Source organism: Citrus sinensis, chromosome 2 (assembly GCF_022201045.2).
Source record: "Citrus sinensis cultivar Valencia sweet orange chromosome 2, DVS_A1.0, whole genome shotgun sequence".
In the NCBI taxonomy this organism is placed as follows: Eukaryota; Viridiplantae; Streptophyta; class Magnoliopsida; order Sapindales; family Rutaceae; genus Citrus; species Citrus sinensis.
In genome coordinates, this window is record NC_068557.1 from 27,497,599 (window position 1) to 27,524,297 (window position 26,699).

At 35.9% G+C, this 26,699-nt stretch overlaps 5 protein-coding genes across 6 annotated transcripts; 3 read left to right on the forward strand and 2 right to left on the reverse strand.

Annotated features, from left to right (window-relative positions):
- Positions 1-3,645: 3,645 nt before the first annotated feature.
- Positions 3,646-10,407, reverse strand: LOC102628683 (pentatricopeptide repeat-containing protein At1g30610, chloroplastic). Of its 2 annotated transcripts, none has more exons than XM_006468313.4 (10): positions 10,247-10,407; positions 8,605-10,145; positions 8,051-8,242; positions 7,281-7,362; positions 6,980-7,171; positions 6,017-6,130; positions 5,449-5,539; positions 5,214-5,371; positions 4,334-4,765; positions 3,646-4,217 (listed from the first exon to the last, which is right to left on the reverse strand). In XM_006468313.4, exons 2-10 carry the CDS (start codon positions 9,999-10,001, stop codon positions 3,831-3,833), a joined length of 3,045 nt encoding a protein of 1,014 aa, XP_006468376.2. In that variant the 5' UTR covers positions 10,002-10,145; positions 10,247-10,407; the 3' UTR covers positions 3,646-3,830. The 2 variants fall into 2 exon arrangements, with proteins under 2 accessions (XP_006468376.2, XP_024950337.2); XM_025094569.2 differs by having other exon boundaries at positions 10,218-10,399.
- A 166-nt stretch (positions 10,408-10,573) lies between these two features.
- On the forward strand, positions 10,574-13,253 carry LOC102628380 (uncharacterized). The gene is made up of 2 exons (XM_006468312.4): positions 10,574-10,737; positions 10,899-13,253. The coding sequence occupies exon 2, from the start codon at positions 10,956-10,958 to the stop codon at positions 12,915-12,917; it is 1,962 nt and encodes a 653-aa protein (XP_006468375.2). The 5' UTR covers positions 10,574-10,737; positions 10,899-10,955; the 3' UTR covers positions 12,918-13,253.
- A 753-nt stretch (positions 13,254-14,006) lies between these two features.
- On the forward strand, positions 14,007-18,574 carry LOC102628091 (protein CHUP1, chloroplastic-like). Its single transcript, XM_006468311.4, has 7 exons — positions 14,007-15,251; positions 15,386-16,330; positions 16,611-16,742; positions 17,099-17,280; positions 17,377-17,488; positions 18,020-18,163; positions 18,277-18,574. The coding sequence occupies exons 1-7, from the start codon at positions 14,475-14,477 to the stop codon at positions 18,355-18,357; spliced, it is 2,373 nt and encodes a 790-aa protein (XP_006468374.2). The 5' UTR covers positions 14,007-14,474; the 3' UTR covers positions 18,358-18,574.
- A 1,485-nt stretch (positions 18,575-20,059) lies between these two features.
- Positions 20,060-21,162, forward strand: LOC102627798 (hypothetical protein). The gene has a single exon (XM_006468310.4). It carries the CDS (start codon positions 20,159-20,161, stop codon positions 20,900-20,902), a length of 744 nt encoding a protein of 247 aa, XP_006468373.2. The 5' UTR covers positions 20,060-20,158; the 3' UTR covers positions 20,903-21,162.
- A 2,585-nt stretch (positions 21,163-23,747) lies between these two features.
- Positions 23,748-26,581, reverse strand: LOC102627502 (pentatricopeptide repeat-containing protein At4g21300). Its single transcript, XM_006468309.4, has one exon. It carries the CDS (start codon positions 26,498-26,500, stop codon positions 23,966-23,968), a length of 2,535 nt encoding a protein of 844 aa, XP_006468372.2. The 5' UTR covers positions 26,501-26,581; the 3' UTR covers positions 23,748-23,965.
- Between the last annotated feature and the right edge of the window lie 118 nt (positions 26,582-26,699).

The following is a 26,699-nucleotide window of genomic DNA, read 5'->3' on the forward strand; positions in this document are numbered from 1 at the left end:
TAGATAATTAATTTGATTTTAATTTGGTATGATTTTAAATATATGGTTTACCTAATATGCACATCGTGTTGACTATTGGGCATAGCCATCAGCCAGATTAATTAGCTTGGCACCGAAGCATCAGCCAAAAAAAGAATCACACTAATCCACGGTAACAAGTAACTAATTGATCATTTGGGCGACTTTCAAACTAAAAGGCTTCAATGGCAAACAACGAAGCCGTACCAACTCTCTTACTTGATTTCGTAAGGTATATATGCTGGGAGTTGAGGGAATAGAGACTGTGAGTTTTTAAGTCACAACTGTCACCGAACAGAAGATATCAAATAGAGTTAAAAAAATTGAAATAAAAGTTGGTGTTTAATATCAAACGCCTAGCATTATTAAACAAGTATGAAACTAGGTCAAGTTCATGACCCTGACGTTGAAAGGGGGCCGGCCGGCAATGCTAAAATGGTGGAAACTATTAAAGATTTAAGAGCACCAAAGACATTGATTTGGCCGCACTCCACTCACGACAAATGCTTTTAAAGCCTAAAGATTTGGCGAGCAATGAAAATCGACGGGCCTACTAAATCGCGCAATAAGACGAGTCGGGGGACGTGAATCGTGATTGATGGTTTTGTTTGCCTTTGCCGCGTATGCATGCGACTCCTTATTTGACTAATAATTTGTTTCTCATCATTTCATTTTACCTTCTTTAATTCTAATTAACTATTATTATTATTATTCGTACATAACTGTAATTTTGGTATTTGATTTGATTTAGCCAAGCCATCGTGAGGAGAGCGGGGTAGCGTTTGATCAAATATCTTATGATCATCCCATTATAATGAGTAGTTTTTCATTAAGGGTATCTCACTTTAATAAAGTTAAGAATAAATTAAAAAATAAAATAAATATAAATTTTAATATATTGTATTTTATTATGTAGTATATTAAAATTTAATTTTTTTTATCTTTTAGTTAATAAAATCAAAGATTCCTAATTGAAAAATCACTTATATATATATATAAAGTTTGAAAAACAAAACACACACGACATGTTATTTTTTAAAAGTTTATTGATCTGACAAATTCAGTTTTAAGCATTATGATATATTGATTAAGGCAAAATCACAAGCATATGGCAACTAGCATTTGTTTTCCATTCAATTAAATGAAATCACATGTTTTTACACATGATCTCACTTAAACTTCAAAATTCAAACGACGCGGATGTATGTCACATTGAAAAAGGATTAATTAAAACACGTATCACAAGTGTGGAAGGTGGTTAAAATCATTAAAAGAAGGATTTTCACTTTAAACTTTATCCTAATTGGATTAAGAATTTCACATAACCCTTTGATTTCACTCGTTTTCCTATATTAATAAAAATTTTGCTCTAATCTTCAAGTGGACGTCGGCTGAATAATTAACCGAATCTGAATCACTATTAATTCTTGTGTCTGATTTTTGTTCTTTTGATTTTATTGGTGTGATTAAACTTTGTAATCAAGTTTATTAATTACTCCTTGACTAAAATTAGGTCTTAGGTAACTGGTTAGGTATATTTACAGTCGAATCAGTCTCAACGAACAAAAATATCTTATTATTATATTTCAAGATTAACTTGTAGGTATGTATTTTTCATTGGGTTATTTGCCATCGGCATCCGCTCTTCCCCAGTAGAGTACCGGCCGGCTTGAGCATTTTTCCTATCCAAAGATGTAATCTTTATTATTATAGTAATGGAGAATCAATATACGCGTCCCATTTATTATTATTATTAGGTATTTACTAACGTACGTGTCCCTTTACAGCTTATAAAGTGAAGGATTCTAGTTATCATATGAAATCTTGGAACGCGTAATATAAAATGTAAAATTTGAAACATTGAAAGATTCAATATTTGATGGCGGCCGACAGAAATTAATCTTATGTACTGAATCAAAAAATAAAATTTTTAATTGCAAATTTTTTATACATATAATCTTAAAAACTTGAGATTAAAGTGATTAGGTGACTGGGTTTTTTTTTTTTTTTAACTTTTAATTTTAGGATATAATTCGTACTTATACATTTGATTCATAATAAGATTATTATAAGTCTAAAGAGAAAGGAAAATCAACTCTCATTCCGTCATTCGCGTGCCCACGAGAGAGCTCGACTCCTTTCCATTTTTTAACCATTGGGGTTATTTCTTAGTTTTCTTTTTTATTTTCCCTTTTTTTTGGCCTTTTTTGGTTGGGGGAACTTATAATGGTTTGAATTTGACCCATGTGGGGTTGTTATATTTCCTCATGTCTGTAGCGTGAGAATTTTGAAGTTGGAGACTTGAGAGACAGGCAGCTGTTGAAAATACAAATGATGTAACCACACGTGTCGCTTAGCAATGAATAGATCTGATCTGACCGAGAAAGTGAGCGGTCTGTGTTTTTCTAACACAAGAGAAAGTGATTGGTCACTTCCAACTTTTTGCTTTTGTCTTCGTGGTTTTATCTTTCTTGGCGTTCTGTTCGTGGGGACCAACTGTGTCTATGCACTCATTCATTTGATTTTGATTTGATGGTAGACCTATCTCCCCAAATATCTCTCTCTCGATTTTTTTTTTAAATTAATAGAAATATTTATAAATAACAACATATTATTGTACTGATATTTATAATTATATATATATTTAAAATTTATATTATTATATTTTTATTCTATGAAATACATACTCAGTTAAATACCCCTCATAGGAGAGAGATGTTTTTACTTCACTCATATTTTGTAAGTAAGAAAGATATTATAAGTAATATCCACACAATTACAATTAATTAAGAGAGTTTAAGTCCGTGGAGATTCGAACTATTATCCTCATAATCATATTTAACTTTAAGGATAATGGTTCACCACTGGACCACAAGCCCAAGTGACTTCTCTCTCAGTTACAGGCTCAAAATAGACCGAAATTAGCTATCATATTAAGGTTCGCTCTGAATTAATTATTTAGATTTATTGATCGAATTATAAAAATTTAATTTCATGTTGGAATGATATTTCAACAAAGTTGGGGTATTCTATGTGAGGTGACAATTAAATTGCGTAAATTATAAATTAATAGGGAAAAAAAGACGTATACCTTTTTTTTTTGAAAAGGAAATTAGTAAATGACATTAAAAGCCTCGAATTGGCGAAAAAGATGTAGAAAATAATAAGTTCATTAACCTTTACAGAAGCACTACCTGCACTAATGGCAGCCTATTATTACAGACCTTTTATGCCCTTTTACCCTTTTTTTTTTTTAAAAAAAAATTTGATGCTAAAAAGGTGACTCATTAACAAGATGCCACGTTACAGAGAGGCATAAAGATTTAAGATCCCGAGAACAGAGGACACTCGCTGGTTCTGTACCAACATTTTTTTCAAATGCAAAGAGGCAAGGGCCCCCAGCGTTTCAAGAATCTGGAGCCCACACAAAAATTTTTTATTAAAATTTCAGTTTTTTTTTTAATTTTTTAAATCTGCTGAAATTATTAATTGTTGTTATTAAAATTTTTTAATATCCAAATTTTGCAGAAATTATTGATCGCTTTATTGAAAAAATTGGGATTCAATTTTCACATTGTTTACGAATTTTGGGCCAAGATGTACTATCGTTCGAATTGTGGGGTGTCCTTAGGAATTGTAGGAGTGCATTTAAACTAAGGAATTTGGGTGAAAAATTCCATGGCAACTCATTAGATGCTACAAGTTGTAAGCCCAGTTTTAAAGCACCGATAGCAAAAGCTCCCTCTCGCATGCTCACTTTTTTTGGAACATCCCCTGTTAAAATTTCGTCAAAATTTCAAACCAGCTCCGGTTCAGATAGAGCTATACAAGGGAGTTCCTGTTAGATTAACTACAGGAGCTGGGGATTGAGTCCTTAAAAAGTCTTTACAAGATGATATTAGATTCTGCAATACCGGGTACGGTGAGCCATTTCTAGTGGTAAGACTGCTGCTTGCCTCATGTAATAACTGGATTAGAGTATCCTGTCCGAAATGCTGGGAGTTTTCCTTGAAAAATTTCAACCATGCATTCCTGGAAAATTCTGGTGAGCCACTAACAGGATGACTGACTAGACAAGAAATAGCAGAACCATAGTCTTTGTTCTCAAGTCTATTGCAAAACCTTTCTTTGATGAGAGCAGGTGGAGTAATCCGATCAGCCCGGGCCAAGTGTTCCCAAGTTATTTCCAGGAGCTCTACCTGCCAGCAGAAATAGCAGAAACAGTGATTTTGTATCTTCAGGGAGGGAGTACTGTGTTTATACAAGCAGCAATAGATGGCTCGCAAAGATTTTAAAAATTTCAAAAGCAGGATACCTTTCCAGCCCTTGAAGCATCCAAAATCATTCGGAGATGACGTTTTGCATTGAAATGCAATCCATGGTGCAGCATCCGTTTATAAACAAGCTCAAGATCATCCCACCTCTTCTCTGCAGCACAAGCATCTAACATGGTGTTGAACGTATAGATATCAGGTATTACCAGACCCTTCTTATCATATTCACGGTTAATATGATTGCTATCTTCTGCCATCTCCTGGAACAGTTTCATTGCCTCTTCAAACAAACCATGCTCCAGATAAGCTTTCACCATTATGTTGCAAGTGACAAGATTTGGGGAGCAAAAATTCTTCATTTGGTTGAAGATGTATGCGGCATTTTGAATATTTCCAGAGTCCAGACAAGCTTGAATTAAGCCAGTGTAACTTACTACTAGAGGCTTGTTTGCAACCTTGCATATCTTATCCATCTGTAAAAAGAAAAGAATGACCTGTCTCTGTAAGCAACAACTGAATCAAGTCATACCTACGATCACAACTACATATCGAATACCCACTGCAGATAGGTTTGAGTTCTAGTTTTAAGCTGAAGGTTGTGATCTTGAACTACAGTCTCACAAGAGAAAAATACAAAAATATCAGTTGGTGGGAAGAACAAAAGAAGGATACTTGTAAAATGGTTGGTTGTGATCTTTGCTTAAATGTGTTCAAACATTAATTAATTAAGAAATATATCACACAGATCAAAAGTGGGCCCAAGGATCCCATGATTCAAATGCCAGTCAGGTCCATTCAAGTACAGTCTTGCAAGTGGTGATTGAATTTTCAAGCTAAAAAGCTATAAATATATAAAGGCAAAGAGGCAAATATTAAAAAAAAAAAAAAACGTAACCTCAAGATCAAGCATGATAAATCTACCTGCATTAGTGCTTCTTCACACTTCCCAGCACTACAAAGGCAACGAGCAAGGTCATAATAAAGAGCAGCAGAACCTACAATTCCTCTTCTTTCCATGTCTTCAACAGCTGAAACAGCCTCATCTGTTTTACCTTCTCTCCAAAGAGTATTCACTAGAACTGTAAATAACAGAAGGTTAGTATCTAAATGAAATTATAAAAAACAGCATCTGAAACTGGTCAGATCACTAACATACCTTTATATGCTAAAGCATTTGGAATATAAGATTTTTGCACTTTCCTGAAGAACTCGTAAACCAAGTTGTACTTGCCACATGCTAACATCACCTGTTTGGGCATAAATTCAACAGCTCACAAATAGTAATCCATAAAGTATAAGATTATTCATGCAAGAAATGATCAACAAAAGCAAGACTCATCTAACAACGGCTTTGCAATAATTGCCACAATAGTCAAGTCACTACATAATTTAACAAGAAGCTGTAACAGTTGCTGACCCTTTCCCATTGAAGCCAACAATGGAGACACATATCTAAATCTTGCTCCATAAACCTTGTAGGAATGGCATGGCTTTCTTTTCTCAAATTTGGCACTTTCCATATCAGTTCTACTATGTTATTGATAAGAAAAAATGGAAAAATGAAGTTTGGAATGGAAATTGTATTTGCATCCAGGTGTACCAAATGAAATGCACATGTTTATATCAACATCTGGAGTTTGTATTCAGTAGCACAGTAAATAAATAACTGGTAGAAGATAACACACACAGCAGCAGTTGGAGAACTGATGAAGACTGGCTAATACCTCCATAACAAGTCCATATGTAGTAGCGGAGGGCTTCTGACCTTGTTGTTTCAACTGCTGCAAAACCCAAAATGCCCCTTCCCATTGTTTCCGCCGAACACAAGCGTTTAAGACCTTGCAAAGACAAGAAATGAATACATTTTTCAGCCAAATTGCTACATATTAGTGTAACATTGCAAAGCTTTACCATATAATATGTCTAAACATCCAACAGATATTTTTTTTAAAACAAAAACGCATTATTGCATTTGCATAGTCTTTCAAGACATAACCATCTTCCCAATGGAGTCAATAGTTATTGAGAGGAAATAGAATGAAGACCCGAAAACAAAAATATACAGATGTTAAGTTCTGAAGATTCGAGATCCTATTTTTTTTTTTTTAAAAAAAAGGTTGTGCAAAATTACTAGGGTATAATTTTACAAGTCAGTTTCTGTATGGCACAGACTTCCAAGGACAAGTAAGCAGAAAAAGTACACTAACATCTGCTATAATTTTTATATGAAGTTAAAGAAATTCTGATGCTTCAAGTTCAGAAAAGCGTGGATGCAGGGAAGGAACCTTTTGTTGAGGCTTATTACATTATAATAATAAAATCGAATTATTATTTAACAGGTTTAACAATTAGTGAATTATTCAATCTCTAACTTTCATAAAATGTGCAGAATCATGTCAGTACCTATACAGAATAACTTTTAGATACCAAAAGTTAATTGAGATATCTCATCTGACTCAAGGAGGCTTATTACATTGTTTACTGTAAACATGTTGTCATCAGCTGGTAGTCTTAACAAGTTCTAAAATATTCATGAAATGTGCCGTATACCTTCACTAAATTGTGCAGGAGACCAAATTAAATGAGACTTGGAATGCAAATGAGACCATCAATAGCCATGAAGACAGGTCAAAAACAACCTGTACAGTTTCCCCAATATAGATGATGACGAACAGAGTACTACTCACCGCATTGTAGACAACAATATCAGGTTCTAAACGTGGGTCCCATCTCTCAAGTGTGCCAGTTTTGAACTTCTTTTTGGGAAGAGAACGCATGCTATCAATCACATCAAAGAGTTCCTTAATATGCCCAGCTTGTCCAAGAGTGACGGCAATGGAACGATAAGCCACTGTGTCAGGATATGAGGACATTTGTTGCTGAACAGGAGATAAAACTTAAACGTTAGGTCTATTTCCTTCTTCCCTATCATTATGAATTATTTCAAGAAAGACACATGCGACATGCATGACAATTGATGCACATTACCTGCATTGTGAGAAATACATTGAGTGCCTCGACAGGTCTCCTTGCTTTTCCGAGGACATAAAGTGCAGTTGTGTAAATGTATCTACATCAAAAAGCAGAAATATAGTGAAAGTGTGCTTATATACAATTCCAGAAATATTTTAAGTGATTCTAATCGCACTAGAATTTCAGAGCGACATAGTTAACACAAGATTAAAGAATAATGAAAAATCTCAGTCAGTATTCTTGTAATGACAATTTCAAATGATTGACAAGTAGCATTCTTACATTATGACAAATATAGCTCAGACAACTTTGGGCTTTGCCTACTCCTCTACCTTTTCAAAAAATAAATAAAAAAAAGAATGAAGAAAAAAATTAATAGATTGTTAAAGCTGAATAGTCCTTGCATAATAATACAATATTCTTTCAAAATAAGGGTCTCCCAACTAAGCCATTAGAAGATATTCTATTAAACCAAAAGTACATGCTTTAGTCAATAGATAACTTAACACAATTTCCCGATTACATTTTTCAAAATTCTACCTCTATGGCAAAAGCTCCATTCTTGAAATTAAATCTCAGGTCCAAACTGAGGCATTCAATCAATCAGATGGGTAAAGTTAATAGTGATAAAGATTGTAGAAAGACTTGTAATACTTTTCTTTCAACAACAATGAGAAGTCAAAACAGCTTTGTTGATGCAAATCTTTGTTCCATTATGCAGATGAAGGATGCTACAGTCAAACATGCACTCTGTTCACCAGAAAAATAGAAGGTAAAAAGAATACCGAAGCCTGTAGGATTTGAAGCGTTCACGCATCTGAAGCCACTCAATCACTTGTAGCACCCGCCGCCAATTTCCTAGTTTACCCAAAATCTGGATAACCCTCAATATACAATGATCTGAATATCTAATCTGTGCACTTCGCATCATCTTAGAGAATATCCACTCAGGCAGATTGATATCTGCACCATTCAACCTGTTAAACTGAACTTCAGCTTAAATAATAACATTGACTGTTGAATCTGTGATAGAAATGAAATACAAAGACATGTACGAGCATCCTATATATATTTGAAGGAGTCAGGACACGGGACTTAAAAAAAAAAAGAAATGATGCTCTGTTGCCTTCAGAAACCTTAATGGCAGGAAGTTGATGCAAATTCAATCTTGGATCATCTAATGACATAGGAATTACAACCACACTACAGGGCACATGAACAAAATGAGAAACACATTTGTACCTAACGTCAGGTGAAGTATTGAAGAGTAATAATTGAAAGATAACACCTACAAAATCAGATGATCCACATGGAAAATAAAGAGCATATAAATACATACTGCCTTGCTAGTTTTTGGATTCGCTCCTCCATTTCCATTCTAGAAACTCTTCGCTTGTCCATGATGTCGTTACCTTCCTCAAAAGTTTTGAAGGCCGCTCTTTCCTCCCCCCAACTATCATCATCTCCTTCTTCAAGAAAGGACTTACTGCCGCTAGTTAATCTTCTACTTTTACGCTCAATTTCTTCATGAGTATTTTTTGAAATTTTGATGAGGTCCGTCACATTTTCACCACCAAGTGATTCATGATTTCTGTCACCAACTTCCCTCTTCTCAAAACTTTTCCCTTTTGTTTGAATCATTTTTGGGGAATCTCTATCATGAAGAAGCTCTCCCCTTGGGTAAACAGTAATGCCATTCTTTTTATTATTAACCAATATCATAGAGCTATTTCGTGCATTCTGGAACTTTTTAACCTTTTCTGGGTGTGAGTTATTCAACTCTGACTCCACACCTATAGATTGATAATGCAACTGTCTTTCACCCATTGTCTCTCTTCTGAAATTCCCTTTCACCTTCATATCCACAAGGCATTCTTTGCTATTCAACTTACCATTAGACTTTCTAGTTGCACTCCCTGTTCGATCGAATTTACCTCTAACTGCCTCTTCAGGTTGAGTAACTCCATTATCATTTCCACATAATTCTTGATGCTCCAAAACTCTAGAAAGAAATTTTTTATTCGAATAACCTTCAAACTTCTGCAGTTTTACATTTGCGTCATCTCTTCCCGATGATGGTGTCCACACATCTTTTCCCCTTGAACCATCCTTTGACATATATCTATTCAACCTATGATCTTGTGTTGACTTTCTGATTACACTCCCTTTTCGATCAAATTTACCTCTAACTGCCTCTTCATGTTGAGTAACTCCATTACCATTTCCACATAACTCTTGATGTTTCACAACTCTAGTAATCATTTCTTTGTTAGAATAACCTTCAAACTTCCTCACTTTTATAATTGTATCATCTCTTCTGGATGATGATGTCCTCAACCCATTATTTTCCCTAGAACTGTCCTTCGAATTATATCTGTTCGACTTATGATCTTGCTTTCTCAATTGACCACTTTTCCATGTCTCCATATCCTTCAAATACTCACTAAAAGATGGCTTAAATTCAAACTCTTTCTCCAGAACCCCACCTCCAACCAACCGCTTATCAGACTTTTCGTCCGACATAGCAGAAATTGTTCCACAACGAAGCTTTCTAAGCATAAAACTTCTACTATTTTTAACATTCTTGGTTTTTAGTCCAATGCCTAGAATGGAATGTCGTGAATTCAACATCTTACTTGAAGGACACTGTTTCCAGTTGCAATCCAAAGTAATAATCCCATTTCTTCCTAAACAAGAGGTACCCACTTGCGCATTTGTCATAATTAACACCTCCATTTCAATTTTACACCACTAAAACTCAAAAAAGTTCGTAAAAATTGCCTTACTTTCACATAACTCGGAAATCAAATTACAGAAACAAACAATCGCAATAAAGGAGAAACTGCTTTCTTCTACTAGCAGGGCTGAACCATACAGTAGCTAGCAAAAGAAAAAATGAAGATAAATACAAGAACAAGGTAAATGAAAACTTTGCTTTCAAAAGAAACTCACAGGGAACATTCGGCATTTGAAAAGCTTACAGTTTGTCTTCACTGCTGGGTACGAGGAGCATGCGACCATGTACGAATCACTAACCGAACTAAAAGATAAATGTAAAGGCGGGGTCGACTTACCAACGATTAACAAACCTGGTAAGATATTAGATATTTAATCAGATAAAATAATACTATGTGGACAAATAATTTAACAAAAAAAATAATGCGAAGGCACTAAATGGAGAAATAAAAGAAAGTAAAGGGACAATAGGGACTTTATCACAGTTAATGGACTTCATTTTATAGTTTTGATATATTTTAGTGGAATATAAAATATCAAAAAGTAAAGGGTCTTAATGACAAAGTACAGTAAATGAACTCAAATTATCATTGAGGCGAAGATACAATTTGAGAGTTTACAATTTGAGAGCAAAAAGGAAAACCCTGATTTTGCATTCTATGATCTTCTCTTAGCCGTTCCATCACTATCGGTCGCCCGTCGGTCGCCGTCAGCAAGCCGGAAGCCGTTAAAGAAGGTCAGTGTTTTCAAAACTTCTTGATTTGGCGTCTTGTGGAAGTTCCGTCAAGAAGTACAATTAGAAGTTCATTTACATTGTACAGTGTATTATACGACATTGTAATTGGTTAAGATTTTCGGCAATTTCACTTTCTATGTATTTATTTGCCTTGTTTTTAGATTCGCATGAGGAGTTTGTGTTAAGTAGTGAAACAGATTGAGGAAAGTTTTTATATTATGGGGAAGAGAACGACTGGGAAGAAAAACAAGAATGATGAGACCGACGCCGATACCTTGGAAGAGGAGGTAATTAATAGCAGAATAAGGCATGAGGTTAGTGATAATGATGTTGAATTTAGAGCTACTCCAAATGACGTTGTGGCTGAGGATGATGTTGATGTAAAAAGGCAGAAGAAGAATAAGAAAAAGAAGAGGGATGAGATTAGAGGCCATGACGTTGAATTATGTGCTTCTAGCAAGAATGAAGTTGCGCTAAGGGATGGGAAAAAGAGAAAGAATAAACAGCGGAATGAGGATGGTGTTAATGATTCTGGATTATGTGAGGGTCGTATTGAGGATTTGGTGGAAAGTAATGCTGATGAAGCTGAGAGTGAGAAGAAAGAGAAGAAGAAGAAGAAGAAGTTGCTGGAGGATGGTAGTGATGGGGCTGAATCTAGTGTGAATCAGAGCAAGGCTGTTATAGATATTGATGTACATGTTCACAAAGAGAAGAAGAAGAAGAAGAGTAAGAAGAGGCAAGAAGTCAGTTGTGATGATGATGAATTTGGTTCTACTATAAATGAGACTGTTGTAGAAGGTGATGTGGATATGAATACTGAAAATAAAAAGGATAGAAAGAAGAAGAAGAAGAAGAAGAAAAAGAGAAAGTTAGAAATTAAGGAGGATGAGACTGTTTTAGAGGGTGATGTGGATATGAATACTGAAAATGAAAAGGATGGGAAGAAGAAGAAGAAGAAGAAGAGAAAGTTAGGAATTAATGAGGCTAAGAAGAACAAGGATGAGAGATTTAACAATGAAGATGAAGTCAGTGGAGTACTAAATCAGGGTTTAAAGCATCACCTTGAACTGGAAGAGAATACTAGCCTGCACAAGCAAAAGAACGACCTTGAAGAGGAAGGTGAAAACAACAAGAAGAAGAAGGCTATGTCAATGGGAAAACATTCAGGTGGTGATAAAAAAGTGTCAAGAACCAAAAAAGGTGTTAAGCCCAATGATCCATCTGAAAGTTCTGCACAAAAAGAGAGACCTAAGAAAGTAAGCTTTTCTGATCATGTTCAGGTTGTCCCTTCATCTGAGGCTAAAAGTGACAAAAATGATGGCTTCATCCGGGGTAAGCGGTTCTCTTTAGAAGAAGATGAGATGATTAAAAAGGCTGTAATCAACTACATTGAGGCTCATAGACTAGGTGAAGATGGTCTAAATATGGTTTTGCATTGTAGATCTTACCCCGAAATCAAACACTGTTGGAAGGAAATAGGGGCAGCCTTACCATGGAGGCCCTGTGAGAGTATATATTATCGAGCTCATATTCTATTTGAAAGAGATGAAAACCGTAAATGGACACCAGAAGAGCTAGAACTTGTCCGGAAGTTCTATGAAAAACATGGATCAGATTGGAAAACAATGGCTGACACACTTGGCAAGCATAGATTTCATGTCAAGGATGCATGGCGCAGAATAAAACTGCCCAATCAGAAGAAAGGACAATGGTCCCAAGAAGAATATCAAAAGTTATTTGCCTTGGTGAATATGGATTTGCGTATGAAAGCTTCTGAAGAAAAGAGAACTAAACATGGAATGTTGCGAGATAATATCAGTTGGGAGGCAATTAGTGAGAAATTGTCCACCAGAACAAATGCTATTTGCTGTATGAAATGGTATGATCAGCTAACCTCACCTATGGTTGCTGAAGGCAAATGGGCTGATACTGATGACTTCCACTTGGTGAATGCTCTTTCTGGCTTGGATGCTTGCTGCATGGATGATGTAGACTGGGATAATCTTCTCGAGCATAGGTCTGGAACTTTCTGTCGAAAGCGATGGAACCAAATGGTCAAACACTTAGGTACAGATGGAAACAAGTCATTTCCCGAACAGGTTGAAATTCTTTCAACACGATATTGTCCGGATGTTCTTGAAGCACGACTCGCCTACAATAGCAAGGGGACTACTGTCTAATGGCCCCTTAAATTGTCAAATGGTTCAGTTTGATTAGTGCTCTCCTGAAGCCAAACTGCTGTTGCAATCTCTAGATTGTTGCATTATTGTTGTGAAGTAGTTCGACTATTGTTTAGAATTTCCTCTCAATTTTCTTTCAGTTGCCGTGCATATAGCAATCTGTTTTTAAGTTAACAATTAGAAAAGTGTGTTCATCGTAGAGAGTTCTGTGAATTTCTAGAAATCTTATGCCTGGAATAGCTTTTCTTCTAGCAAAGTCAGCTGTAGATCACAATAATATTTAATGACCATATATATGGAGTTCTGAATGGAAATTTGCTTGCTTCAGATTTTGAATCTTTGTCCTTATGTTCTTAATGTTAAATATGTATAAAGATTTATCAGCACTAAGAATATGCAGATATACCAAATATCTCCTGGGAAATTAAACCATGCTTGCTGAGGAGCAGATGCTTGGGCTGATTTCATATCTTCTAATGTGAACTAATTAATCTATATGTTACATTTGTTTTGTTTCAAGAGTAACCATAGACATCCGAAATTGTTATTTTAAATTATATTTCAAATAATATGTCATTCATTAATTGTTTAGTAATTTTTTATAAAATTAAAGCGAATTAATGAATGTCATATTATTTTAATAGTCTTTTGGGACAAATAATTTGAGATATGTAGTATTACTCTTAACTTTAATTCTAGCCCTTGTTCATGTATTAATTTTAAAATCTCTTTAGAAGAACGGTATTAATTTTAAAAGTAAATAGAACTTACTGTTATTCTGTTAGGACTGTGTATGTGCCTGAATAATGATTATTACGTTAAAGATTAAACTAATAAATTATAGCGAAATCTTATAAACTAAAACGTGGCAGAATGGGACAAAGTCAAGGTCAGCTGGCTCATAAATTGGACCACCTTCATTTCTGGACTTTGCTTTACAACGACGCCGTTACGTGGTACGTTTATTTTCTTACACACCAGCACGTGGGCCCCGCGACGCGAACGGAACTAGACCGTTGGTCCGTTGCACGCTCGACCTCGTACAGTCGTACTCTTCAGAATTCGAAGTAAAAACAAAAAGAAAAAATAAAAATAAAAAGAAGAAAAGGGGAAAGCATTCAAATTCAAAAATTCAAACAGGGCAAAGCAGCAATAAAGAAAAGGGACTGCCTGCCACTTTTCTCGCAAAACCTCTCAGTTGATCTTGAAATCAGAGCTTTCATTTACCTCCATACACTTTCCACTACAAGTAACTTCAAGCTCCTCCACCTCCACTTCAAATTTCAAATCTCTACTCCTTTTTCTTTCACTGGGGACCCCATTTTTATTTGAAGAATATTTGATGGGTTTCCATTTTTTCATCATATTGTATTGAACATTCCTTAAAAGCTCAAGTTTTTAAGTTATCTTGTTTCTGTTTTAGAGTAAGTTTACTCGAATTGAAAACCCATTTTGAGTTCTGGGTTTTTTCTTCTTCACCAGTTAAGTTCATTTCAGCTTGAAAGCTTGCTTTTTCATGCTAATTTTTTAGTTGCGAAGCTTAAAACTTTGCTTACAATGAGGGATGAAAACGCATCAGAGAATCGAGCCAAAACGCTGAAATTTGCTGATCAAAATCAACCACCAAAGTCTCAGAATACAAAAACCAACAGCAGTATCAATCCTTCGAAGCCTCGGTCTTCATGGGGACTGAAAGGCTTCACAGTAGACAAGAAGACAAAGTCTCAAACGACTGCTACAAGCAAGAAGCTTCCTTTGACGACAAACTCATCAGATGTCACCAACCAGAAGAACTCGATTGTTGCTTCTCATTCTCGTGTGAAGAGATCATTGATTGGAGATTTAGCTTGCTCGATGAATCCAGCTCAAGTTCATCCAAACTCTTATCAAACTCATCGGCGACAGTCTTCAGGGTCACGTGATTTGTTTCTTGAATTGGATAGTTTGAGGAGCTTACTTCAGGAATCGAAAGAGAGGGAGTTTAAGCTGCAAGCAGAGTTGTCAGAGTGGAAAAGGAATCCAAAAGTACTGGAACTTGAGAGGGAGCTTGAAGCCAAGAAAATTGAGAATGATGAGATTGTTAGAAGAGTTGGGATGTTAGAAGATGAGAAGACAAGTTTGTCTGAGCAATTGGCAGCGTTGAGTGTGATTTTGGAAAGAAAAAATGACAATAAGAATGCAATCAACATGGGATCGTCGTCGTCTCAGAATCTTGAGATGGAAGTTGTTGAGTTGAGGAGATTGAATAAGGAGTTGCAGATGGAGAAGAGGAATCTTGCTTGCAAGTTTTCTTCAATGGAGAATCAGCTTACTTCTCTGGCTAAGGCTTCTGAGGTACAACTGTTTAATGAATTATTTCTTGAATTTTAAATTTGCTTTGTTTTTTATTCTTTATATCTTTTAGCACTTGAGTATAACCATTAACCGTATTGACATGGGTTTTGGTTGTTTGTGTTGATGTTTTATAGAGTGACATTATTTCAAAGATTAAGGCAGAGGCATTGGTGCTAAGACACACAAATGAAGATTTGAGTAAACAAGTTGAAGGTTTACAGATGAGTCGATTAAATGAGGTTGAAGAGCTTGCTTATCTTAGATGGGTTAACTCTTGTTTACGGGATGAGTTGCAGAATTCATGCTCGACAACGAATTCTGAGAAGGCTTCAAGTCCCAATACGATAGAGGAAATTGTTGAAAATGTTGGTTCTTTGCCTAATCAAAACAATAAAGTTTTGGAATATAGTGGTGGCAGGAGATTAAGTTTCATTAAAAAGTTCAAGAAATGGCCAATTGCTAGTGAGGAGATGTCAAATTTAGAATGCCAAGATAATGTTTTAGATAAAACTTGGGTTCAATTAGAGGAAGGGAGAAGTCCTAGAAGAAGGCACTCAATAAGTGGATCAAACTGCCGTGCGGAAGAGTTGATGCCAAACAAGAGAAGGCAATCTGATGGTTTTATGTGTACAAAAGAAACGGAACATGAAGAAGAGTCCTTATCATCTCAAAAGTATGATTTTGATCAAAGACCTCAATTTTCTGCAAACCGACTGGAAATGAATAGAAATGCTTCTGTTTTAGAGGTGGAGAAAAGAGTCTTGCGCGTACCAAACCCGCCGCCAAGGCCTTCCTGCGGTATATCAGGAGGAACTAAAGAAGAACGTCAAGCTCAAATTCCACAACCACCACCTCTTCCACGTCCACCTCCCCCGCCACCAGCTCCAAAGTTCTCAGGGAAGAGTACCACTGGAGTTGTGCAGAGAGCCCCACAAGTGGTTGAGTTTTACCATTCACTTATGAAGAGAGATTCCAGAAAGGACTCTTCAAATGGAGGTGTCTGTGAGGCCCCGAATGTTGCAAATGTTCGTAGCAGCATGATTGGTGAAATTGAGAACCGTTCATCACATTTGCTTGCAGTAAGTACTAGCCTATTCCCACTCCCCTTTGCTTTTAGTGTATCACACACCTTACTTGTTACAAATTGTTTGTAACTCCTAACTTTTTAGCTGTAACAATGAGGCTTTTTTTTTTTCTTTAAATTGCTGAGAAATCACTATTAGAATCAATATGCATTTATTTTTTCCATGACTACTTATCCATTTATGTAGTACCAATGGCAATCATGGCAGTTTAACTGTCCTTTTGAAGTTTGAGCTATACTCAGTTATCCTTATGTTAACATCATTATTTGTGCAGATAAAGGCGGATGTTGCAACCCAAGGAGAGTTTGTAAACTCATTGATCAGAGAAGTTAATAATGCAGTTTATCAGAACATTGAAGATGTTGTGGCCTTTGTGAAGTGGCTTGATGATGAACTTGGTTTTCTTGTGAGTGTATCCCCATCTTCTGTTTCATGCTAATTATGTGGAAATCCTACAATCTGCTTTTTATGTTGTATTTGATTCTCGCTAGGATAATCATTCGAATGTAATTGGAAAATCTGACATAAGGTTAACTTCCGAATAGCTACAGCATACCTTTGCAGAAAAATATATGCATTAAATTTTGGTAATTTCTTAAAAGAAAATTGTTCTTTCTAACTACTACTCACATGGAGTAGAAGTTTCTGACCCAATTTTACACTTATGCATTTTCAAACAATTAAAGATTCCGGGCATTTCCTCTGTATTACTATATCGGTGAGTTACAGACCAACCACAACGTTTTTGTATTTTTCTTACAGGTGGATGAAAGGGCAGTCCTAAAGCATTTTGATTGGCCGGAGAAGAAAGCTGACACATTGCGAGAAGCAGCATTTGGATATAGAGATCTGAAGAAGTTGGAATCTGAAGTGTCTTATTACAAGGATGATCCCCGTGTGCCATGTGACTTAGCATTGAAGAAAATGGTTTCTTTATCTGAGAAGTGAGAACCTTTCTCTAGATGAAAATGCATTGGTTCTCTTTCATTTGTTTTATTTTAGTAACCCAATATCTTCTTACTGTAATGGTTGATGGGCAGGATGGAACGAACTGTTTATGCTCTTCTAAGGACTAGAGAGACTTTGATGCGCAACTGCAGGGAGTTTCAAATTCCAACAGCTTGGATGCTTGACGACGGGATTATCAGCAAGGTAAACTCAATAACTTATAGTTTTGTTGTTCAAATTGTCTACAGATGCAAGATTATATGAACTTGGAATCATAAATGGATTACCATTTCATCCGTTAAGTTTGATTTGTCAAAACTCCTCTCCATTATAAGAGGATTTCAGACACTGACTGTTGTGAATATTTTAGCAGTAGCCTGCCACACCCATAATAAAAGGATGGCTGTGTCTTCAATATGAAATATTGATCACTCACACATATGGATCAATCTCAACAAAGCTTTAGCACAGAGATGTTAGGCAATCTTAAATATTACTTGTAAGAATCCTGTAAATGAGATGATTCAAATTATTATATATATCGCTTCATCCTGCGATTGCCTAATCTAGTAAGTCCATTTACCGTATAACTAAACCCTGGGCACTAGTTGCTAGCTGACTAAAATCAGCAAATCTCTTGGTTGTAGACTTTCTTTCAATTTGTCAAAAGTTCGTCCTTGTAATATCCCGATGGCTTGAGCTAGCAATTCATTCGACTAGTATGTGATGTATCAGATAAAGCTCAGCTCAGTGAAGTTGGCTAAGAAGTACATGAGGAGGGTAGCGATGGAGCTTCAATCAAAGGCAGGAGTGGAAAAGGACCCTGCAATGGACTATATGCTTCTTCAAGGAGTGAGGTTTGCTTTCAGAATTCATCAGGTAATGTGCTGTCTTGTTTAATTCTGTCAACTTTGTTATCTTGTGCACTCAGTAACTAAAAACTTTTTGATGAACAAGAAAGAGCATTACTAATTTATGATTCAATGGTGCAGTTTGCAGGAGGATTTGATGCAGAAACGATGCACGCATTTGAAGAACTTCGCAACATCGCACATCTTTTTAACAAAAAGTAAATAGAGGGATTGGAAGTTGAAACAATCTTGGCTTACCATCTCAGTAAGCTTCATACTGTTTTTGTATATATACAATTTTCAAAGGTTGGTATCTGGTTGCTGGGCAGAGATTGTTTCAAAATTGTGATGACAATTCAATTTTTTATCATACTATGGAAGTTGAACATTTTGTTGTGAGATATGATCATATGAAGGAGAATTTTGTTTGGAGTTTTAAGCAAGCTTGTTTTCTGTCATTGGAACGTAAGATCTCACTCTCACGCAACGCAATAAGGATATTGATGAGAAAATTTTGGAGCCAAAATGCATCGATGAAGGAAGCGTTGCTGCTATTCCATTTCGATGCTCTCTCTAATTAAATAGATGGGGTCTTCGATTTGACACTCAAATCATATCGTTTTGCCACGTACATGATTTCAATAACTTGTTACGTATGCTAAGCCTGCTGGCCTATTTATTTGATAAACAAATAAATAAAACTTTCCGATATACGGCCACAATCATATAACATTAATCAGGTAGTGCTCCACCATATATTACTGTTTGATGATCCACGTAATTAAAGTGATAAATAATAATAAAAAAAATTATTACTATAATTGTGTAGTTATTAACAGTGTCTTACGATGGAGCAACTCCACTATAACCAAATCCTCAAGGTATATTAATGCATGTGGATTGTGGATGATGTGATGTGTATTCAACTTTTGGCTATATTTCATTGCTAGTATATGTTAGACGACCTTGTTATCTTGTTTAACTGCTACCTGTACGCCACTTCGGCCTTGGTCGGAGTGGTGGGCTGCTGCCCTCACAAGTATTGTGAGGGCAGCAGTTCAAGCCCCCACAAAAGTATTTGTGGGGGCTAACGTGCTTATTTGTTTAATATTTCAAAAATTTCCTCTCCCTCGTGCAATACGAGTGGAGTATGAACATCCCTCTTCTGTAAGGGATTATTTGTCTAATATTTCAAAAATTTCCTCTCCCTCGTGCAATACGAGTGGAGTATGGACATCCTTCTTCTGTAAGGGATTATTTGTCTGGGCATGTACTTCACAGAATTCAATGTAATAATATAAGTCTCAATCATGTATTTCTGATTGTAAATATCAGTGTAATATATCTGCTATAATAACAGTTATAAATATTTATGTAATGCAGTAATATGATGATTAATCAGTATTAAAAAAAAAAACTGCTAGCTGTACTACATACATATCAGTTATCATTACTAAGGAATGGACAAAAACAGGAGCCATGCTGGTTTCAAAATAATTAATTTGTTCAGGTATCATGGCCACGTTGTAATATTAATTTACTTTGGTTAGATGGATTAATGTTGATGTTAAGACTGTCCGTGAATGATGACATCAACAAACATTAATTCTCATAAGCTGTACCGCAAAGTAACATGATCTTGTTCGGACAATCAAAACAAAACCAAGTACGTGCATAATTGAATTGACATTTTCCAACCAATGAAGGCCAAATAACCATGTGACATCGCATTCGCATCAGTGGGAAGTGATGATATATCAAAAATATATCGTCTATAAACCCTAGAATAAGCATCAACCACCGGTCCACCGCCACTTAAGCTAGTGCCAAACAAAATTAAAAGATTGAAATTAAAAGAAAAAAAGAAGAAGAAGAAGAAAAGACATGCAATATTTTAATTTATGATAGGTTAAAATAAATAAAAGCTGGCCAAGAAAGCAAAGATGATAACATTTTTGATAAGTGATACATATTCAAGCTGTCATCAGTCATCACTTTCCCTGGACGTGTATTTTTCCTTTGCATGGGCCACCTCTTGTCTCCTCCAATTCCCCGTTCAATCTTTTTTCCTAGCTTTATATACCTCACCGCACTAATCCCCTTCCCTGCCCCAAATCTTTCGCATATTAAAATTGTTTCTTTCCCATTTCAATCTCTCATGTCAGCCGCCGTTTCCGCCGCCGCAGCCGCCGCATGCTGCTCTTCCAAGAGCAGCGGCACTACTACTTCTCGTACAACTACCACTGCTGCGAGGACCCACCATTCAATGCTCTTTTCATCACCACAGGCTTCAATACAGTCACCGGTGGTATCATTTGGTCGATATGAAGCTCAAAAAAGAAGAGACTGGGACACGTTCATGCAGTACCTGAGCCAGCATCGTCCGCCACTGGCTCTGTCCCGCTGCAGTGGAGCCCACGTTCTTGAATTCCTGAAGTACCTCGATCAGTTTGGCAAGACCAAGGTGCATGCTCAGTCTTGTCCTCTTTTTGGCCACGCCCACGCCCCTGCTCCGTGCCGGTGCCCGATGATGCAGGCCTCGGGCAGCCTTGATGCTCTCGTGGGGAGGCTCCGGGCAGCCTATGAAGAGAACGGCGGGCAGCCGGAGATTAACCCGTTTTCTGCTCGTGCTGTGAGGCTGTATCTTAGAGATGTGAGGGATGTGCAGGCTGAAGCTAGAGGGATGATTGGCTATGATCAAAAGAAGACGAGAAAGAATAACTACATGCCACACCACATTCAACAACAAGAGCAGTACTATGATTGATCTTTAATTTGCTGATTACTATCACGAGCTGAAAACAGGGTTTGATTTTAGTGCATGATTTATCAATTAGATCTTCATGAGTCACTTTTAATTTTGCACCTCTGGTTTAATTGCTTTGAATGGAACAAGTTGTTCTGGGAGGACATCTGGACAAGGATCCTCTCCTTAACGTTTTTTTGTTCCCAATCTCTCACAGTAAAATAAGTGGTGGAGGTTGAATTTTTAATTTTAATATTGATAATCAAATTATTTTTTTTTCATTTTATTTACAATTAAGTTAGTTGTTCACTAAATTTAAAGATTAGAAAAGAATTTCATTAAGAGAGAATCTTAATCTATCGTGGGATAAATAATTTCAACGGTTCAAATATTTCAATATCTTAAAAATAAAATTTTGAGTTCGAAACATGACTAATAAATATCAAGATTAGAGTTAATACATCAAAATTGGAATTAACTTTAATTTTTTGTCATATAACTGCTCCTTCGTTCGATGATTAGCCCTAATCTTCGTATTAAACATTTTTAATATCTAATCCTTTCATGATTTTATAGTAGAATAAAATGAAAAATGGAAAATAAATTATGACCATTGATATACTTCTCGATCAGCCAAAAAAAAAAGAAAAAATCAGTTCACTAGGTCTTTTTCTTTTATAAAAATATCTAATTCCACAATTTTTGATGGTATGTTCGAGGTGATTGGATCCCTGTGCGGTTGGTGAACTAATGAATTATATTAGCTGTTCAAAATTTTTAAAATATTTTCTTGAGTTTTATGTTATATTTTAGTTAAAAAAAAACAAATACATAATTAAGAAAATGTAAGTCCAAATATAAGAAATTGAACAAACGAAACAATGCTACTGCAACATTGAAGTTTTGCCAGTGTTTGAGATGAAATATTCGAAATCCAAATAATGAAGTAAATTTAATTCAAAACGAAAAAAGACAAGACATGCAGGTGCACGAGTGTCCTTGCTCCCCATTTTAATAGTTAATTCATGTTACAATAAGTTGTGGTAATTAAGGATCCGTTTAAAATTGAAGTTGGGTAACGGTAATTTAAAAACTACAACACTTAAAATTATGCTTACTTCACATATTAGGAAATTGGAATTCGAAATCGGAATCATTGACAGCTTTAACTTCGCAAAATGGAGGCGGAAATCGAAATCGAAATCGTGAGCCCCACCCAAATTTGGGAATGGAAAATGGGAGATTGATTCCCAAGGCTCCCTTAGGAATCAATCTCTCATTCCCTAGATTTTCTATTTTACCCTCATTAAATTTTTATAATTTATTATATTTTAATAATTTTATCAAAATTATCATTTAAATTTTATATTTACTATATATTATTAATTTTTATTTCATAATTATATTTTTTTTTCACAACAACTGTATGTTAAAAGTCACGGTAGTTCAATTTCAAATAAGACCTACATGAAAAAATTTTTTAAATATTAATTAATATCCTTGCGTTGTAATATATATGCATTTCAGTTGCCAAGCTTAGGAATCTTTTTATTATTTATTTTTTCCTAAGATGAGCATTCATATAATAAGTTACCTTATAAAGGAATTCTATTAAGAAATGGGGCTGTTTAATTTTAAACTTTTTATAAATTTCCAAAAGTGTTTTTCGTTTTCTCCATATCGTTTCAATACGAAAGTGAATGACACAATTGATCTTGGGGAAAAAAAAAAAAAGGTATATGACATGTAGGATTGACTTTACTTCAGCTATTGACCTTTTGTCCTTATCAACTTTTATAAGCATACTTACAATTACAATGTTTGCGGTGCCACCGTCTCTAACAAGTCACCATCATTTCAATTCTTTTATTGGAAAAATATCTTCATGTTTAAGTTACGTGTTAATCAAATAGCTGGCCATCTACCTCTATACTCTCTCTCTATATATATATATATATATATATATATATATATATATATGGGGCTGGCGCTAAGTTACGTGCACGTAACTTAGCCCCTCCCTTATATATATATATATAAGCAAAAGTATGTTTGTTAATTATACTGTAGTCCCTGTTGTTTGTTGTAATATTAAAAATTAAATTAAATTAAATTTTCATGTAATAATACTTCCTGTTTTAATCTGTTTCTGTTTATTTAGATATTTGATCACAGTAAAACAAACTGGGGATACTTTAGCATATTTATAGTGACTATAATTAACTTTCTATCAGGTAAACTTTAATCATATTTAATTATTATTGGTACCACTCTCTGGTCATCGATGATGGAGAAAATTCCAATTTGGGATAAGATAATATGATTTTATGAGATGTTACTTACTCAGCAGACATCTTTTTTCATCCACAAAATAGGCATTAATTTAAGAAGACCCAACTCTTCATTTCTCAACAAAGTAGTGGTGCAGGAAGCCTGTTCTTTTATGTGAACAGTCACCCCATTTTACATGGTTTACAAACGTAGGCAAGGCCAAAGCTGGGTAAGTTAAAAACCCGCAGGCAGACGAACACTTGGCCCAATTAGCGTTGATTTTGGTCACTTGCAGGAATTTTTAACGGATAAAGATCCCTCGTGAGCTTTTAATGATATTAATTTAAGTAATAATATATGAGTAGAATTTAATTTTTTTTTATTTATTAACTACCAATCACTCATGTATATTTTTACTCAAGAAGAGATCAAATGTGCATATATAGTCGAATACTTTTCGTTCATATCCTGGTTCTCATAGCAATTCCTCTAGTTGCTTCAATCAATTTATTTCTCCTTTTCTCATATTATTTGTTTGTGCAAATATCTTCTCAAATTTTTTAGACTATCCTTTCCGGAAACATAGCTCGAGAGCTTCAAAATTTGATGGCTCATATATTGATATTTGTCAAAATAGATGTGTTACACATTGCATTTATATAAATCCTACAAAGTGTTTTTAAGTCAAATTCTAATTGGGTTCAGTTGAATTTTCCTATAGTGTTTACCGGTTTATAAATAACAAAATATGGTAAGTTCACAAGAATGTGCAGAGCTCCTTGTCAGTCGGAAAGATCGAACCTTCTCCGGTAATCACATACCTAAGGCTTGCAGGTGCATTGAAAGGCAGGGTTGAGGGATGTAACCCTCCTTTTCCAGCTCTGGAAGAAGAATGTTCAACATCTGGGCAGACTCTGAATGACTTTCATCTGCAGCAACAAACAAATGGGTTATGTTATTGAGCTCAATCCAGCTATACCCGGGTATCTTCTGAACTCCTCTTTCTTTCATTAAACGTCGTATCTTATTCACATTTCCCCACTGTCCAGCATCAGCATGTATATTTGAAAGCAGCACATAGTAGCCTGAGTTTTGTGGGTCTAAATCAAACAGATGACTTGAAGCCACTTCAGCTAGCTCAACATTGCCATGGACCCGACATGCTCCCAGCAACGTTCCCCAGACACCTGCATCAGGTGCAAATGGCATACTGTTTATGGTCTCTAATGCCTTGTTCAAACGACCAGCACGCCCAAACAAATCTACCATGCATGCATAGTGCTCCATGCGAGCTGGGATTCCATATTCTTCAGTCATACAATGGAAGTAATGAATTCCAGCTTCAACTTGGCCAGCATGGCCACAAGCAGATATTATAGCGAGAAACGTGACATGATCTGGCTTGATTTTATTATTTAACATTTCATGGAAAAGAGCAAGAGAGTCCTTCAGATGGCCGTGGCATCCATAAGCAGCAATCATGCTATTCCATGCAGCTTCCTGCTTCCTCTGCATCATGTCAAAAACAGTACGAGCAAAATCCAAGTTTCCACATTTAGCATACAAGTCTATCAGTACACTCTCAGCAATATTATCAGAGCGGCAGGAATCTTTTATCATCAAACTATGAATCTCTTTTCCATAATGCAGTGCATGCAAGTTTGCGCAAGCAGAAAGAGCAGCTGATATACTCACACAATCGTGCTTCACTCCTTCAATCGCCATTTGACGAAAAAGATCAATGGCCTCCTCTGGTTTGCCATTCTGAGAATATCTTGTGATCATTGAGTTCCAACAAACAACATCCTTTTCAGACATTCTTTTGAATATTTTATAAGCAAGATCCAATCTTCCACACTTAGCATACATGTCTGTAATTGCACTTCCCACATGACACTTCCCATCAAGCCCATTCTTCAGGATGTAACAATGCAACTCTTTTCCCAGTTTCAGAGCAGCCAAATCAGCGCAAGCAGGTAATATACTTGATAGGGTCACAGTATTTGGAATGATTTTTTCTTGAATCAACCACCTAAATTTTTCTAAAGCTTCATGGCTAATCCCATTAAGCACATACCCCGAAATCATAGCTGTGAACATTACTACATCAGCTGCAGTGTTCTCTTTAAAAACTTTGCAAGCCATCTTCACATCCCTGCACTTGAAGTATATGTCAATAAGTGCACTCTTCAAGAATGCATCCAAAGGCACACCATTTCGTATTATATAGCCATGAATTTCCTTACCTTGTTTGATACTTGCAACTTCACAGATTGAAGGAAGAAAACTTGAAAATGTGATCTCATCTGGTTTCACACCAGAAAGTATCATCTTACGAAACAAGTCCAAAGCCTCATTCATAAACCCATTTTGTACATGCCCTGCAATCATTCCATTCCAGGTCACCAAATTAATCTGAGGCATCAATTCAAACAATTTGAGTGCATCATACAATCGCCCACTCTTCGAATACATAGACAACAGCGAATTTGCCACCTGAGGGTCAAACTCCAACCCAACACTTACAACAACACCATGCACTTGGGTACCAAAATCAGTCATAGCTTCCACGGCACAAACGGATAAAATACAAGCAAATGTCACAGAATTTGGTTTGGTTTCACTAATTCTCATTTCTTTAAATGCCCTTGTCGCATTATCTGATTCCCCACATGTAACATAACCATTTAGCATCACATTCCATAAAACACAATCTCGTTGCGACATTTTATCAAACACGTAACGTGCCTCGTCAATACAGCGGTTCTCAGTGTAAAGCTTAACCAAAGAACTCCCAACAAACACATCAATCTCACAGCCCATTAACCAAATCATATCATGAACCAACTTACCAAATCTCAGATTACCCAAAGCACTACAAGCCTTCATTACAGAGGGAAAAGTGTGATTATCAGGGCGAATCCCGCAACTCAACATCTTAAAATAAAACAACAAAGCGAAACGAAACAATCCCATTTTAGCAAAAACTCTAATCATCCGATTCCACGGCAAACTGGTTGCCAAATCAAGACGCGGAAACATGTTGCTGGCGTCAATAAAGCCCCCGCAAAGAACATACATGCCCAGTATCTTTGCACCCAATGCCGCATTGTCACTGATTCCATTTAGAATGAACTGGGAATGCACTTGTCGGCCTTGTTGAAGAACTGAATGATCAGCACAAGCCTCTAAGATTGAACCCAGATGACTTGCGAGAGCAGTGTCTGTTTTGTGGGACGACACGAGTTGATTCGTGAAGTGTTCACAGTTTGAATGTATGGATTTGCATTTGAATGCAGAGAAAGTAGATAAACATTTGTGGGATGAAGTGATCAATCTTTGATACATTACATTATGAGTTGAACAAACTGCAAGGCGTCACCCGCAGAAATTTTTGTTCCGCCAATCCACCTCGCGGGAGAATGACGGTCAAATGACAAATACTAGGTAATAACAAATTGATCCCCACTTTATAGAAAAACCACATTTACGTACCTTTAATATTTACTTTTTTCATATAGGTCCCACATTTCAAAACTAGTAAATC

Excerpts from the sequence above, each read along its gene's own strand:
- LOC102628683 (XM_006468313.4), bottom strand. The coding sequence starts at position 10,001 with ATGGAGGTGTTAATTATGACAAATGCGCAAGTGGGTACCTCTTGTTTA. Across the intron at positions 7,363-8,050 it reads TTCAAATCCTACAGGCTTCG|ATACATTTACACAACTGCAC; the intron begins GTATTCTTTTTA and ends TTTTTGATGTAG. Across the intron at positions 5,540-6,016 it reads CATATGGACTTGTTATGGAG|GTGATGTTAGCATGTGGCAA; the intron begins GTATTAGCCAGT and ends ATGCCCAAACAG.
- LOC102628380 (XM_006468312.4), top strand. The coding sequence starts at position 10,956 with ATGGGGAAGAGAACGACTGGGAAGAAAAACAAGAATGATGAGACCGAC.
- LOC102628091 (XM_006468311.4), top strand. The coding sequence starts at position 14,475 with ATGAGGGATGAAAACGCATCAGAGAATCGAGCCAAAACGCTGAAATTT. Across the intron at positions 17,489-18,019 it reads ACGACGGGATTATCAGCAAG|ATAAAGCTCAGCTCAGTGAA; the intron begins GTAAACTCAATA and ends GTGATGTATCAG. Across the intron at positions 18,164-18,276 it reads TTGCTTTCAGAATTCATCAG|TTTGCAGGAGGATTTGATGC; the intron begins GTAATGTGCTGT and ends TCAATGGTGCAG.
- LOC102627798 (XM_006468310.4), top strand. The coding sequence starts at position 20,159 with ATGGGCCACCTCTTGTCTCCTCCAATTCCCCGTTCAATCTTTTTTCCT.
- LOC102627502 (XM_006468309.4), bottom strand. The coding sequence starts at position 26,500 with ATGTATCAAAGATTGATCACTTCATCCCACAAATGTTTATCTACTTTC.